Source organism: Brachyistius frenatus, unplaced genomic scaffold (genome assembly GCF_029030835.1).
Source record: "Brachyistius frenatus isolate BFR_SWC_R1_liver_20210118 unplaced genomic scaffold, ASM2903083v1 Contig_119, whole genome shotgun sequence".
Lineage (NCBI taxonomy): Eukaryota > Metazoa > Chordata > Actinopteri > Embiotocidae > Brachyistius > Brachyistius frenatus.
This window is the reverse complement of record NW_027210718.1, coordinates 545,614-561,579: the sequence shown is the minus strand read 5'-3', so window position 1 is coordinate 561,579 and position 15,966 is coordinate 545,614. Positions and strand designations below refer to the sequence as shown.

Sequence of the window (15,966 nt, the reverse complement as noted above, 5' to 3'; positions counted from 1 at the left end):
TGCAGATCTAAGTGGTCTGACAGGTCCTCAACAAATGATTCAATTCATCTACTCAGTTTTCTTGCAGTGTTTACCACATTTTCTGGGAAAGTAAACAATACCCACACACCAGCCTAGAAAGGAATTTGAACAACTCAGTCATAAAGTCAAATTACAATTCCAGGGGAAGTTATGAATGCTCTGGGAACCGCAAGTCAGCAATATGTAAACCCTCAACCCTATCAGATGACACTCTCAGCTTGTGGTCCATCAGAGGGAGGCATAGTGACTGCACTCCTCACTCGGTTCACCCTGAAGGATAGTGCTGCCACCTACAGGTCAAAGCTATTCATTCAGCATTACAAGTGGAGCTGTACAGTAATGATAAAACCTTCTCTCATTTCTTCTACTTTGCTCTGGGAAAAACTGATTTACATAAAAGCATGAACACGTCCTTTTAAACATTTTAATTTGATTGAATAAGCCACACTTTAAACTACAAAGAAAAATGAGGAGGAGCTTTTCCAAAATCACTCAGTCCACTTTGAACAATAAAGACATTTTTAATTAGTGAAATAAAACTGATTTGCCAGTCAAAATGGGGCTGATTGAAATTTGGACTTTGCAATTGATTTGGTTTTATGTAGACTAACAGAAAAACACGCAGATACGGCCGAAACTTGATCAAACACAAATGATAGGCTCCTATTTTGCCAACATGACTGACAGCACATTTCTCACAAAGTGAATTTATTTTTGCACATTTCAACATAAATCCGCACATTATACCTACTTAACAACTGGTAAAGTCACAAAGTAGACTCGTGAACAGGGTTATCCATGCCTTTCAAATGAAATGTTTCACGAAAAGAGGAAAACGACCAGTCAGTTCGACTTACGCCAGCTCTAACGCTCAGTATCCGCCCTCTTGGATTTGGTTGTGTGGTGCCAGCAACACTTCCAATTCGTCGTCCTCAGCAGTGTACGGGCCTATTCTTAGAATTGGTTGGACATTAAAGACTTATTCAAACGCACCTTTTTAAGCGTCTTCATTTGTGAAACTTAAAATAGACCGGTCTCTGGCAACAGGACGAATTTTCGCCGGCCGCCCCCCCCCCCCCCCCGCCGCCCTCCTCCTCCTCCCACTTCTCGGTGTCAGTTATCTTATGCCTCGGATTTGGATGGAGCGAAACTATAAAAGGTCACCGGGAGCACCGGGATGATCACTGCAGTCGACTCGAGTCTTGTCCGTGTCATCTGTACCCCACAAATCAAAGACACCAGAGGTGAGTTGGAATAAAAAGGAGAAAAAGAAAGATGGGATCCATGCAGACAAAAGCCGCAGCATCACGCTTCGCCTCTCTGAAATAACATTTCAGATTTTTTTTTTTTTTTTTTTTTAACATTAAGAAGGACTTCTTACTGCAATGCAGCATCTAAAAGAATGAGTATTGCTTTTTCTTGCTGGAGCTTGCACGAAGAGATGGATTACTGGCCAGACCTCACAGCATCTTTAGAGTCGTGTCAATTTCGACCTCTCGAATTGGATTTGGAAAGGCATCTCCAAACATGCCCGTCAGAGAGAAGCGGACTGAATGATCTACTCTTTTGAAAGCTGAAGTTTTTTCTTTTGTGTTTTATTGCATTTGGACTAATATGATATTTAACACTAATTTATTTAGTGAGCGAGGCCAAAACTGTTATGAAAAGTGTAGTGCTGTGCACTGATGTGATTCATTAGTTGTTCTGATAGATAAATTAAACACAGCGAGCCACAGAATCAACTAAATTTAATACAGTGACATTTCTTTTGTCCTCTGGGATAATATGCACCGATAATCGATTTCATTTTATTTCTGCAGCTCAAAATGGCCTTCGCAGGTGTATTGCAAGATGCTGACATCACTGCAGCCCTGAATGCGTGCAAAGGTGACTCCAGGACAAAACACTCGCGCCCGCACTCGATGCGTGGCTTAAAAAAAAAAAAAAAAAAAAAGCAGGACCGACAGTGCGCGTTTTGTACAGCTGTGGATCTCTGTAACAACCTTCATTCATTTTCAGATGAAGGCAAATTCGACCACAAGAGCTTCTTTAAGACATGCGGTATGGCCGGAAAGTCTGCTGATGAGCTCAAGAAGGCCTTCGGCATCATTGACCAGGACCAGAGCGGTTTCATTGAGGAGGAGGAGCTGAAGTAAGACACTGCCAACTCTGCTCCAAACATCAGAGTTCACACTAAAGACAACTTGTATCTTCTTTTCTGATGCATACAAATAACAGGGAATGTCAAACATTAGCCCAGTGACTGACAGTGTTCTGGCTTGTGTGTCAACGCGGTGGACTGACAGAATGTAGGCGCCTCGGGGTCAAACTATCTTTAAGCGCTTGCCCTTGACATAAACTTATATTTGTCTTTCAATACATTTCGCAAGTTAAAACATATTTCGTTGTTTGTGACTAATGGCATCCTATAAATGATCAGTGCTGCAGCGAATCAAACGTGCCTCGGTATTTTCGCAATCGATATATACGGCACGCTCTAAATTGTGGCCAAAACGAAGTGCGTCTGGTGCCAACGGGAGCTGAGGGTCCGTGAACTCACCACTGCCTCCGTTTGTCTGCAGGCTGTTCTTGCAGAACTTCAAGGCAGGTGCACGCGCACTGAGCGACGCCGAGACCAAGGCTTTCCTCAAGGCCGGCGACTCCGACGGTGACGGCAAGATTGGCGTTGATGGTAGGCTATGGACACTCGTTTGCTCTTTCCAATGATTTGGATATTTTGTTGTTGTTGTTGTTGTTGTTGTGGAAAACAGATCCCAACCGGTGAGTTTTCTTGCCTTTCTGCAGAGTTCGCTGCCATGGTTAAGGCATAAAAAAAAAAGAAAGAAAGGCAACTGACCAACACCACTTGCTCTGATGGAACAAAAATGCCCACGTCGACCTCCCCCCTTTTCATCTGAATATAAATAATTTTTATACATTTGCTTAAGAGACATTTCCTCCCATACAACACTACACTGTCCAAAATGATGATTGTGAATGTCGCTCGGTTGTGTTCATGTCTTAAATATGAATTTTGCTTACTGTAAAATCTATGATGCATTTTCCAGGAACGAACGGTTAAAAAAAAAAAGAAAGAATAAATATTCTTTTGCTACGGTCTCTTTGGTTTATTTGTATTCTTCATGTTGCCTTATGTCTCTTTTCAATTCATGAAATGTAGCTTTTGTGGCCAAAATGGAAAAGTGGGGCGAAAACAAAAAAACAAAAACATAAAAAAACTGGTGACTTAAAGCCAACATTTAACTAGGTTGTAGCTATATAATACAGGATTTTCTGCCTCTCTCACACACACACACACACACACACACACACACACACACACACACACACACACACACACACACACACACACACACACACACACACACACACACAGCAATACACTACTGACAGTATAAACCATAAAACGTATGTGTTTGACTGTGGCTGTGTCTCACTTACACTGTTTAGACGTGAATTTCGACAGTACTGTCGTTTCAAATTGAACACTTACCTGAAATGATGCCCACAACACGTGAATGCATCACCCGCCAACATCTCTGCCGGCTTTGTTTGGCCACTTTATTCCCAAATTAATTTGTTTTCTTGCTCCCTATTTCACGCACTGTAACTGCATAGTGGTACTTGGTGGAAAAAAATAAAAAAAATAAAACACATTTGTGTAGACCTGAAGCAACACCTGGAGCTTCCTCAGCCGCCAATTTCTGGAGTTTGAAAATAGGTCAGTGGCCCCTCCCCTTCCTCTACGTAGCCAAAGATGGCGACCGTTGAGGGAGACAAGAGTCCAGGCGTTTCATAATACATATTTTGGCCGTTATGAGCCAATCACGCGGGTACTCATAGTGCAGTTGCATGTTCCCATACTTGTCAGTGTTGTAGCACGAATGCAGTCAAAATAGCAAGTGTGGCTTAAGTATGTATTTGAGAAACAATGTATGTGTGGAAACATGCAGTTCCACCGTGCAGCCACTAGATGGCGATACATCCATTAACTGCAGAGACTGAAACAGACACTCGGGACAGTAAATCATCTGGTTATAAGAAGAACTGTTGCAACTATACAGTGGTGCACCAATTGTGCTATAGCTACTTTCATGCAGTGAGATGGAAATCAAAAGAAGATACTGCAGCCTAGATTTAAAAATTGTGCACATCTTAACTTAATTTTTTACTTAACACTATTGTTAATGTATTGTTATATTTTATTGTAATGGATGACTGCTAGAAATTATTTTGGATGAGATACACAAAAATCATTGAACATATGTTTAGTCTTATTTGATTTTAAATGTAGGAAACAAATGTCAATACCTCATCACGCAAATAATATTAATATTAGGCTTACAAATAAATATTTCTCACAGTAAGGTATTTGCAGAGAATGGGATAGTCTGAGTAACGGCACTACGTTTTTTTTTAGTAACAACTCCCAGTCCATTTATTACCCGAGAGGACAGACAGACTGAGTTCGTCCCCTCTCCCAATCTATGTCCAGGAGGCTCCTAAAGAACATTGGCAAATGTAAATGAATAAATGATCAACCAGTAACTGTATAGTTAGGGAGGTATCAACATGGCGGATGACATCATGCACCGGTTGTGGGTAGAGTCTCACCGCTGTTCTCGATCCGGTGTCCACAGTCTCTTTTTCACACAGTCTGGATGAGATGATTGAGTTTCTCTGCCTTCTCAGTCCAGTCCTGCTTCACTAGAAATTCACAGCAGGCTATCGGACACACTTGTTGAGGGGCCCCTTTAACAAATTGGCACTTGGATTAAGTTTAGGACCGGATGACATTGACAAACCGCCGGAAACAACAAGGTTTTATTCAATAATGAAAGACACCATGCTGCCAAAGAATTCAACAGAGAGCTGCTGTGCATAATTTCTTGATAATAAAATTCATCATGTAACCAAAAAACAAAAAAACCACACAAAATACAAAAATTAAATGAAATACAATAAGATAGATGAGGGAAATTCTGTGCGCACCGATTGGCAAACCGTGCTTGCGCTTCAACCGCCTGACTTTAGCCCGGGTGTAATCAACAAGGAGGGCATAACGCGTCAACTGCAACACCTGAGTCCATGTGTAGCCACTGACAGTAGTTTTCGGTTTTTAGGGCTTTAAATAACGTTCAAGACAATCTTTACGCACACCGAGGGCAACATTACCTGTTGGTCGCCAGCTGGCGCGTGCAAGGGCGCAGCACTGCCAAGATTCGCCTGCGCAACACGCACACATGCGCACGCGTAAAGTGGCTGACTTCTGATACAAGAGGAGTAGAGCGGAACTCCGGTGCCCTTTTAGTGCTAAGTTGGGGGGGAACTTACACGAGAGAGTGTGTGGTTCCATGGTGTAATGGTTAGCACTCTGGACTCTGAATCCAGCGATCCGAGTTCAAATCTCGGTGGGACCTTCTTCTCTATTTATGAAATGGAACCGAATTCTTTGTTCATTGTGCAACTGCCTGCCATTTACGTAATTGCGTATGTGTCCTCTGTGAGCTGCACGTACACCTTGAAACAACCTTACATAGGTAAAACGAAAACCCTCTTTCAGTGTCCTGCTGCAGTGACCACTCTCCCAGGACTCTGCTTAATGACCCCTGAATTTGTTTGTGTGTCAGATCCGCTGGGGGCCACGAATGACCTCGGAAAAGACAACCTGAACTGCTCATTTTGCAGCTGGAGACATTGGACAGACAAAATAAATCCAACGAGCAGCTCGGACTTCCAAAAATACATAAGAAACAAATGACCGAAATGAAACCAGTACTCAACTCTAAATTACATTTCTCAGCTAGACCTTTGTTTTTAATGCTGCATGTGAATACCTGGAACACTTGCACATTATGCATCATCATCACCATCACTCCAGGATGGCAAAGGGACAGCAGAGGGTGACCCCGGGTCTCTTAATCAGCACAGTTGAAAAAGCAATTCAGACTGTCCCCTGTCAGGATGAAACAGTGAGAAGGTTATAAAGCACTGGTGTCCCTGACATTCAGCCATGAGCACGCATTTGGGGTCATAATAGATTTGACTGGAGATCATCTAAATCTCATCTGCTGCTACCGTGCATGAGGGTGAAAGGAAAGTAGATTTGGGCAGGTGAAGCAACACAAAATGCATCAGCTACACAGACTGTTCATGGTATGACGTCTGAAATCAACCATGGTTTTGTATTAATTTGTTTCCAAGCGAGGACAGATGTCCTAAGACACATGGTCCTTCTGCAATACTTCAATATAACTAACATGGAAGGTCAAATGTCAGTTGGCATCACATTTCCAATATTTTCACCTCCAATGTAATGGCAAGAGCATATTTTCATTGGATTGTGACTCAGATGTGCTCGTTTGGGAACTGCTGCCTGTAAAAGGATATCTGCATGAAAAGGCAGGGGTGGGGGCAGAAACAGCAAGAGAGGGAGAAAAGGAGAGAGAGAGAGAGAGAGAGAGAGAGAGAGAGAGAGAGAGAGAGAGAGAGAGAGACAGTTACATTACAGCCTCCCTGCATTTACTGTACTATATAATTCTCGAGGTGATAGGAGGGGTGTTGGGATGACATGAGGTAGTGGAGGGTGGGGAGAAGAATGCCCTTTTTTAACTTAATTTGCTATTTACAAGGGCGTTACAGATGTACACGGTCCGCTCTCTCTGCCTCCAGGCGTTATAAATAGTAAAGGTTAATTAGTTAGCTGAGAAATTGGATCAGGGGCGGGCAGTTAGAATTTGATCCATAGACAGGTAACTCAAGCAATCCCCATTGTCACAGCAATCAGACCTATATAAATCCGCCTTGACGGACAGCAGTCACCATATAGCCTTACCTCTCTGCTGGATCACCGACCTTGGCGAGAACCCCTGAACGCGGTAAGTTGCAATGTGGATTCTGGGGCGTCGCTTTTGGTAGAAATAGGCTACTTTTTAATTTATTTTAAATTATTTTATAGACGGATTCGTTGGCTCTAGTGTATTCAGCGTACGTCTGAGTACTTTAAGGACAGACTAGTTAAATGACAGGTCGAATATTTCCGTGCGTAAAAAGTGAGACTTACTGATGTTATAGGTGACAAAAACAACAACAAAAAAAAGTATTTTTAATTTGCGAGAAGCGGCCATAGTTGTCAGCTGCACTTTGCACGGAGGAACGTTTTCAATGACTTATATCAACTTTTCAAAATTTAAAGACTTTCTTCATGTTTCGTTCCTGCACTGACTTCTCAGTAACGGTGCTGCCACTCGGAAACCTTTTGCTCCCCATCAGTGTGTCAATTTATATGGTTTGTACTGCACCTGGCTAAATGTTTTAATAATTCACCATGGCTGTTCCTCCTACAGGAATAAAATGTCGCTCTCATCTATTCTTTCTGCTGATGCCATCGACAGTGCTATCAAGGACTGCCAAGGTATCGTTTTCCACCAATATCATTATTGCTCTCTGTATTTTATAAATGAGTGTGTGTGCCTGTGTGTGTAGCTACAGCCAAAAGTCAATGGAGATGCATCAATATGATAGTCATCTATGAGACTGAAAAACTTGTATTATGTTGAAAATATACCTAAATCCTTGGGGCAAAGTGAAGCTTTGTTGTGTTATTTTATGAGTATCAATTGGGCCACAAACCAGTGAGAGTCCAGATCTGATCTTAAAATCCTCTCACTGACATTCAAAGTTAAAAAAAAAAAAAGAAAAAAAAAGAAAATCAGTCTTCTAAACTTGTTAAATTCAAAAACAAGTAACATTTGGGACCATTATTTTCTTTATGATATGTATTCCTGGGTAAGAATATTGAGTGGCATACTTCCATTTAATAGTACCTTCTCAGTTATGTTATCGCATCTCTATAATAGATATAATATAATCTCTGACATAAACTGTTTGAGGATTTGCAGATATTACGGTGCCTTTGCTTTAATTCTAGTTTAGTCAAAAAACTCCAAACATGACTCATGCAAAATATGAATATCTACACGTAGAACTCAGCGAAACAAATAGAAGGCAGATCTCTTAATTCTTCATCAAACTCTGTGTGATTTCTCCTTCAGCTGCAGACTCCTTCTGCCCAAAGAAGTTTTTCCAGCTGTGCGGCCTCACCAAGAAGAGCCCTCAGGATGTGAAGAAAGTTTTTGGGATCCTGGACAATGATGGCAGCGGTTTTGTTGAGGAGGAAGAGCTCAAGTGAGTGCGCAGCCAGCTCAGTTACAACTTTTTTGTTTGCTGTGCCCATGATCAACCGGTTTTGCTGGTCCTTCTCACAGGCACAAACACTATACTCAGATGTCTTCCTGGAAACAAAATTGAGTCACTTATAGTTTTCATGATAATCTGGTACGCGAAAGGATGTAAAGAAAAGGATACAACCTTTGAGGGCCGAACGTGACATTTGTGACAGCAGAATTAGCAACACAGTCATCACACAGCTATTTCATCAGCGCACAGAAAACGACGCACAAAAGACAAGTTTAAAAACACAAGGAGGGACTCTGTAACCATTGCAGAGACAGTCTACTTAGTGGACGTGATGTTGTCTGGCTGTAGAGCAATATACAGTGCAGCACCAGGGCCTGATAACTGAAGGCATTTTACTTCGCAGACCTACAACTGAATTTAAAATTAATGTGAAATCATGTGTGTGCATGTAAAAGATTCTTGTGTGTATTGCATCAGGACTGACTGACCTGATTTCTGAATATGATGGCATTATTCATTCAGCTGTTACTGAGGAGTACCCATAACTTCAGTCTGTAATTGTATTTGTCTCTGTGCCCACCAGGTTTTTCCTCCAGAGGTTTTCTCCTGGGGCTCGTGTTCTGACAGACAAGGAGACCAAGGCCTTCCTATGTGCTGCCGACGATGACAGCGATGGTCGAATTGGAGCAGATGGTGAGAAGATCCACACCTGGTTGATACACGCTTTATAGAAAATATACATGTGGGTAGACTATATTACTGATATATATCAGGAAGTAATGCCGGTACCTAAGTTAAAGAAGCGGCAATCGGTACCACTCCTTGCAGGTCTCTAAACACTATCTTTCCTGCAATCTTTCTTGCATTTCCATATTATTCGTCAATTCGAATAAGAACTACACAGGAGACGCAGGCAACATTTACAAATGATAACTGATAAGGTTCCTGAAGACCATCTTTGATTTTAAATTTATAAATTTGTTGAATTGAAAAGACAATTGGGTCAATAACGAGCTCTTAGTTTCAGAACAAAATTGTATTCCTGAAATGTAAAATCTCAAAGTTAGTTCTCTTCGTTATGGCTTTACATTTAAAATACACCTATTTTAGTTACATTGAGACACTGGTCAGACTCAGTTCTCACATCTCTTACTTATACTGTTTCTTTTCTCCACAGAGTTCCAGGCCATGGTCTTGTCCTAAACAGCTGGACTCCATTTCTCCAACTCAATCTGGTCCCCCCGCCACCCCTATCCGACCGCTTCAAGGGCTCTTAGTTTAGTCAAGTCATTTTCCATCTGGTTAGATAAAACCTTTTAATTCTTCTTATTTTGCAAGAATCATTCCGGTGACACCTACATTCTTGTTATGTTATGTTTTTTTTTTTTGTTTTTTTGTTTTGTTTTTTTCATTTTCATATGTTTTAGACAGATCATAAAGCTGTATTGCCCAAATAAATGTACACTTTACCAAATTACTGAGAAAATAAAATAATTAAACTCAAGTCCTGTGGCCCTTTACATTATTTGATTGCAGATCTTTGATTTTATCTGTATGCGTTCTATGCAGACACGGTCTGAGATGACAGTGCACCATGACAAGACCAGAACAACCAAATGTTTGTGGTGTCGTCACAACTTTAACATAAAGTAATACTGAAATGTTTCACATTCACAAAATTAAATGAAAAACTATAACAGAGTGATGATCTGGATATGCACACACTAACCCAGGTGTGTGAATTCACAAAACATGCAGACACACACACACACACACACACACACACACACACACACACACACACACACACACACACACACACACACACACACACACACACACACACACACACACATGTTCCTGTAGCTACAGTTCTGGGGTGTCCTTAAATCTTCACTTACCCTTATCTAGCACATCGGTAAAAGAGATGTAATGACAGTCAGTGTCAGGTATATGAGAAGTGAGACAAATACAGGGTTTCAGATTGAGTGCATATACAGTACCAGTGTGTGTGTGTGTGTGTGTGTGTGTGTGAGAGAGAGAGAAATTTACCGCGCCATAGAGCTAGCACAGGGAGAAAGCAGAAGAGGTGACCTTGATGACCACCTGAGTGTCACCGTGGTTGGATCGAGTGACACCTGACCTCAGCTTTGTAAATAAAACCCAGCTGAACCTCGGTGCTGCTCAGGCCGGGGGAAACAAAAACACATGCACACAAAACCCAATGCATTTGCAAAAAATCAAATATGAGATGAGACAGCCAACCATGCAAAGACACACAATCTTGAATATGCACATAAATGCACACAATAAATAAATCTGTGTGTGTGTGTGTGTGTGTGTGTGTGTGTGTGTGTTGCACACAATAAATGAGAGAGCAAGCTCTGCATATATTTCTATTGATATTCTGATATTAAAGAAGAAACATTTCATTGCACTGAGAAGTTTGACCATCTCACAACTCTGTAACCTCAGTTCCGCACCACCATTACCACCATCGCACTCTAAATAGCACACAGATTTGTCATTCCCTGCACTTACAGGATAAATGGGATTAAAATTAACAACTACCTGCCCCATTCACCCACCAACTAGCAGCGCCAAAATATAGAGTAGAAACTTTTTTTTCTCTGAGTGTCATTTTAATTATCTGTATATTACAGGGGGAACCTGACTATTACAGCAGACACCTGCTACTCAAAACTACAGCATGGAGCATACCCTGGTATTAGCATGACGTCATGGGACAAAGGAAGGAAATGTAGTCATGCCATTTGCTGCTCAACTCAGATGGCTTGCAGTGACGATGGATGTTTTAAGCGTGGTCCTTCTTCTGCTGGGCCCATAGAGACCTGTGTGTTTCTTTTTATTTAGAAATTGAGGTGTCAAATAAATTAATACCATTTCAAATTTTAGATAGAATGTCCAACCATTAATCAAAGTATGACATTTTTAGTCAATTTGTGCAAATGACAGAGAGCTTTGAAATCAAAGTGCCGTGATGGGGCTAAATTCAGACATTTATAGTTAAATATGTAAGATTAAAGCACGTCAAGCCTTCGAGATACTGCAAATTAAAACTATATGTGTATAACCCAATAAAGAAGAACAAAGCTTGAAAAAGAAAAACAGAAAGGGAAAAATGGCACAGTCAAGCGTAGATTAAAAGGTGATGGATAGTACATTTGAGCTAGACGTGTATTTGTAGTCTAAATCATCAGCTAAAAGTATAAGTTGGGGTGTTTGGTTGGGTTAAGAAATGCTGATGCTCCTACAGGAAAGAGGAATTTAAGTATTCAAACGTAAAACGGATGTTAAGGTTATAGTAAAAAGCCTTTATTGGTTATTGGTTGGTAAAGTTTTTTTGAACCCAAAATTAAGTTGTTCACAGATTGAACTTGATTGCTTATCTTGAAGCCTCTAATTAAGTCATTAACTAAACCAAAAACATAACAACCCAGACATTCCTCCTACATATATTGTAGCTGTCTAAAATTTGATTTTGCATGTAGGTACAACAGACCAGATTGTATTAATACACTGGACACGCACAGAGAAACCATTAGACACTAATTAGATATGTCTTCATATCTGCTGTTATCAGTGAGTGATCCTTATCTCTGCAGACATGGGAGGAGGAACGATTACGGGGGCGGAGTGGGGGCAGACCACGAAGCCGAATGTGGGACAAGGTTGGGGAAGCCAGTAGGTAACACAAGCCAGGGGACACACAATGGAGCTTTGACCCCTGCGGGTCAGGAGCCGCGAGTGGTAAACAGGAAGGAAATGTGAGCCAACAGGTCGACGCTGACTGCTGGATGTGCTGGTGTGGGACAGCAGTACAAGATAATGTGACAAGCAGATTACCTGGACTCAAGGGCAGAGGGAGGAAAGGAGAAAGATGCTGTAGAGGCCGTAGCTCTGTTTCTCTTAAGATGAGAGGGGGTGAACAGTGCGAAAATAATGCCAAGCAGCAGCAGTTTTTCGACTGCAAGGTGAACAGATCTCCGTACCGGCATTAAAAGACAGCTCGATCATCTGTCAATAGCTACAACTACATTTTCAGCAGAATTCGTTTGTACGGTTTAGTCTGTTTTAAAAAAAAACCTGGAAATAACAAATCATTTTCTGTGGTGTAAATTCACTCTGCTGAGTAAATTCTAATAATATAATACAGTTGTACTTTGAGAATATTATTCCTGGCACAATAAAAAGGGATTATTCCATGAGAAATAAATACATTGTGTTACCAATTATTAAAAATAAAGCATGTGGTTGCACAAAATATAATGAAAAAGGGCTGAATTTAGTGGTATTTGTCTTGGCAGCAGCAGTTATAGTAATAGTAGGAGTAGTAGTAGCCACTGACGTTAAAATGAAGCATTAGATGCCAAACAAAGCCTTAACTGTCAAGGAAAGGAAAGTAAGCAAGCAGTCTTAGCGTAATTAAAACATTCTGGGTCAATTCTAATGCACGCTTCGCCCTTTGGGATGGATACATAGGCTTGCCTGCTTGTCTGTATGGCACCTCAATAATTGATGGCCTCGCTTCATTGTCACCAAAAACTCATATCAAGAAAGGAGTGTTAGGCTCACCTTACTGATTAAGTCTGTGTGAATCTTTAATGTGCACCCCATCTTCAACTGATAACAAACTCGTGTTCTCGGGCGAACCGGGGAAGCTCAACTATGTGGACGTCCACTGCGCGTCCAGCTTGTACTCTGACCGACGCTGATCATGTTTTCACTCATTCCCACTTTTTTCGGAGGCAGGAGGTACCGGGGATGCTGCCACCTGATAGTCTGAACAGGGAGGAACGTCGTAAAAGATTCAACTGCCGTGTTAGGATGACTGAATGGGCTTTGTGAGCTCTGTGCAGGAACTCTATCCATAATGCAGGTGATGACAACACTGCCTCTGTTCCCCAACAAGCATTAGTCCTGAGCCTCTACTTATGATGTCTGTGTGCAGCTTCCCTTCATTAATGAATGATGGGCCACGCACATATCAATGGCCGTTCCTGATACACGCGGGGTGTTCGTGGAAGGCGATTTCTTGAAATGTATTTCCACCCCGGCCTGAGCCCATTGTTTACATAACCGCTAATTGATAGGTTTTTAAATATAATTCGAGCTGCGGCTATTAACTGGACTAATGCAGGTTTGCAATTTGAACTAAGAGCCACACCCTGCTTAAAGCCCTGAGCAGCTGTTACATGTGCTGACGCATCCTCAGACAGAGTAAATGGCTGTCATGAAGAGGTAGACATGTACTTTACAGACTTTGCCAAATGAGAAGGCACAATCAGATAAGATGGTGAGCGTCGTCCAGGACAAACTTACCTCGACTAGCTGAGTAATGGAGGCTTGGAGAGGCCAAATAAACAATGTTTGTGTTTCGGGGGAGTTTTCTCGGTCACCACTTTACAGTCCTTGTATCACAGAACAAAGAAAAATAATCGACCAATAACACACGTAACAGTGCTTGTTCTCGTGTAGCTACTTGGACCCAGTGGCCTACCCATGACCACCCCGTGCCTAATACTCTGTTGGAGCTTTGCGTGCCGACAAAACACCTGCAAAGCCATGCACTCTATTAGACCTCTGAAGGTGGCCTGTGGTACGTGGCACCATGTTAGCAGCACATCCTTTAAGTTGAAAATGGCTCAACATAAGCACATTGATACACAGATTGTAAATGTTTTTTAATACAGTAATAGTTTCACGACATATTTTTTTCTGAATTCTCTGTTTCTAAATTTAACATTTAGTCATATCGTGACATAATTTCTTCACTATGAGAATTATAACAAGACACCACCAGCTCTTACATTTCAGTAAGAACTGAGAGGCGCTTTTCATGGAAACCAACTCTCAAGATACTGTTTTTGGATATGCAGTAAATCTTACATTGCATTGAACTCTGCCAATCTGATTGTATTTTTGTCTAATTTTGTCTTAATTTGTCAAGGAACTTTAACAACTGTTGAATAAGGATACTTATTAGAAATCTGAAGATTACTGGCCCACATGAATTATTTTTTTTTAATTTTTTTTGACACAATAACAACATTACTTAAAAATGTCTGCAACTCAAACTAGAGTTTATTTTCACGGTTGGATATTTTCATCAACACACTGCTACAATATTGTCATATTTTTTCTTCAACATATTATGTTGTACTTTTGTGTTTTTTTCACCTTTTAAAAGTCTTTAATTCTTAATCTCTTTACCACTGTAAAAATACGTGTTAAATCAACACGCATTCAGAAACAACATCCTCATTTCCTCCCCCTGTCAAAATGAACTTGATGCACCTCAACTATGCATTTAAACCTGTGCACTACATATTTATAAGACGTGTTACTGTACGGAACTCAAAGCAAAGTGTTCATTTCCATCTCTAAATTCACACACTGTTTATCTGTGTCAGCAACCCAATAAGACTGGACCTGAGTAAGACAGCACCAACATGCCGATGTCACTCCCCAACCTACAGCCTGACAGACTCCCTTGTTCTACATGACTTAAAGTACTATTGCAAACTGTCAGGTTTCAGCTCCCCCTGCAGTCTCAGTTCCTAGCTCAGGTCTTACGGGCCATCAGATCTGACTATTACCTCAGCAGAAACTGCCAGGTTGGCTTCAACAACCCCCCCTGTCACCTCCTCTCAGTGCTCCTTCTCTCTCTCTCTTGCCAGCCTTCAGCGAACAGTGAATTATTCAGGGTTAACAAGCTGTTGCAACGTTAAACTCAATGGTGCAATTTTTCATTAACCCTCTCTCCGGCCACGGTGGCTGGAGAGGAAAAGATGTGGCTCAAGTGTTAAAGTGTATTAAGCAGAGTTCTCTAACAGCGAGGTGACAGAGGAGAAGGTGACTGCACGTCAAAGGAGAGGCCGGTATCAGTCAAAGTCACGGCCTCCTCAACTGCTTCCTGGTAATGGATTGTATTGCTAGGTTTGATTGATTTGAAAGATCACTTGTGGTTGAATAACACTGGCTAGACTGAGCTAATTGATTTTACAGGTTGACTGCTGTACATATTAAGCTGTCAGAGCTGAAATGCTTTTTTTTTTTAGCTGTTTGGCCACAAAACATCACAGAGATGTTGATGTCACATGAGACAGAGTCATAAACAAAACAACAACAACAACAACAACAAAAACACTGCAAACTGCAATGATAAACTGTGGGATTATTTGAGATCAATTTCAATATATTTCACCTATATTCCTTCTTATCCGTTGCTGAAGCTGACGTATTCATGACTGGACAGTCGGATCTACTTGATAACAAGCTTGTGTATAAGGTTTGACAAAGGGTTTTAATTTAAACAGGAAATTTTAAACAACGATTATCAATTAAATAATCATGCTCATGGTTATCAGAAGACCCATACATATAAAAGCTTCAACATTTGCAAACATATCTCTTAATTATGCGTATAAATGAATATGAAAGGTTTAGGACTGAATAGTTTGAAAGTCAATACAAACTTTGGGTGGCGTCAATAACAACAAGACTTTAACAAGTTTTTTTTTATGTCCATGAGAAAGGGAATAAATTCCCAAAACATTTAGGGAACACTGCTTCATTAAAGTGAAAAAGTTCAATCTCTTCCTCAACTGCTACTTTTTGAGAATATTAGACCACTGCTGAATTAATTTTACAGCACCATTTGAAGTACCACTAATGCTTGACTCACTGCAGACATGTTGATTT

At 41.0% G+C, this 15,966-nt stretch overlaps 2 protein-coding genes and 1 non-coding gene across 3 annotated transcripts; all 3 read left to right on the top strand.

Moving 5' to 3' along the window:
- Positions 1 to 1,158: 1,158 nt before the first annotated feature.
- LOC138629618 (parvalbumin beta-2) lies at positions 1,159 to 3,141 on the top strand. The gene is made up of 5 exons (XM_069713448.1): positions 1,159 to 1,265; positions 1,842 to 1,908; positions 2,041 to 2,173; positions 2,604 to 2,713; positions 2,827 to 3,141. Exons 2-5 carry the CDS (start codon positions 1,848 to 1,850, stop codon positions 2,850 to 2,852), a joined length of 330 nt encoding a protein of 109 aa, XP_069569549.1. The 5' UTR covers positions 1,159 to 1,265; positions 1,842 to 1,847; the 3' UTR covers positions 2,853 to 3,141.
- Positions 3,142 to 5,390: 2,249 nt separating this feature from the next.
- On the top strand, positions 5,391 to 5,462 carry trnaq-cug (transfer RNA glutamine (anticodon CUG)). The gene has a single exon. It is a non-coding gene; the product is annotated as a tRNA-Gln (tRNA).
- A 1,159-nt stretch (positions 5,463 to 6,621) lies between these two features.
- pvalb8 (parvalbumin 8) lies at positions 6,622 to 9,745 on the top strand. Its single transcript, XM_069713458.1, has 5 exons — positions 6,622 to 6,920; positions 7,389 to 7,456; positions 8,097 to 8,229; positions 8,825 to 8,934; positions 9,419 to 9,745. Exons 2-5 carry the CDS (start codon positions 7,396 to 7,398, stop codon positions 9,442 to 9,444), a joined length of 330 nt encoding a protein of 109 aa, XP_069569559.1. The 5' UTR covers positions 6,622 to 6,920; positions 7,389 to 7,395; the 3' UTR covers positions 9,445 to 9,745.
- The last annotated feature ends 6,221 nt before the right edge of the window (positions 9,746 to 15,966 follow it).

Excerpts from the sequence above, each read along its gene's own strand:
- LOC138629618 (XM_069713448.1), top strand. The coding sequence starts at position 1,848 with ATGGCCTTCGCAGGTGTATTGCAAGATGCTGACATCACTGCAGCCCTG. Across the intron at positions 1,909-2,040 it reads AGCCCTGAATGCGTGCAAAG|ATGAAGGCAAATTCGACCAC; the intron begins GTGACTCCAGGA and ends ATTCATTTTCAG. Across the intron at positions 2,714-2,826 it reads CGGCAAGATTGGCGTTGATG|AGTTCGCTGCCATGGTTAAG; the intron begins GTAGGCTATGGA and ends GCCTTTCTGCAG.
- pvalb8 (XM_069713458.1), top strand. The coding sequence starts at position 7,396 with ATGTCGCTCTCATCTATTCTTTCTGCTGATGCCATCGACAGTGCTATC. Across the intron at positions 8,230-8,824 it reads GTTGAGGAGGAAGAGCTCAA|GTTTTTCCTCCAGAGGTTTT; the intron begins GTGAGTGCGCAG and ends TGTGCCCACCAG. Across the intron at positions 8,935-9,418 it reads TGGTCGAATTGGAGCAGATG|AGTTCCAGGCCATGGTCTTG; the intron begins GTGAGAAGATCC and ends TTTTCTCCACAG.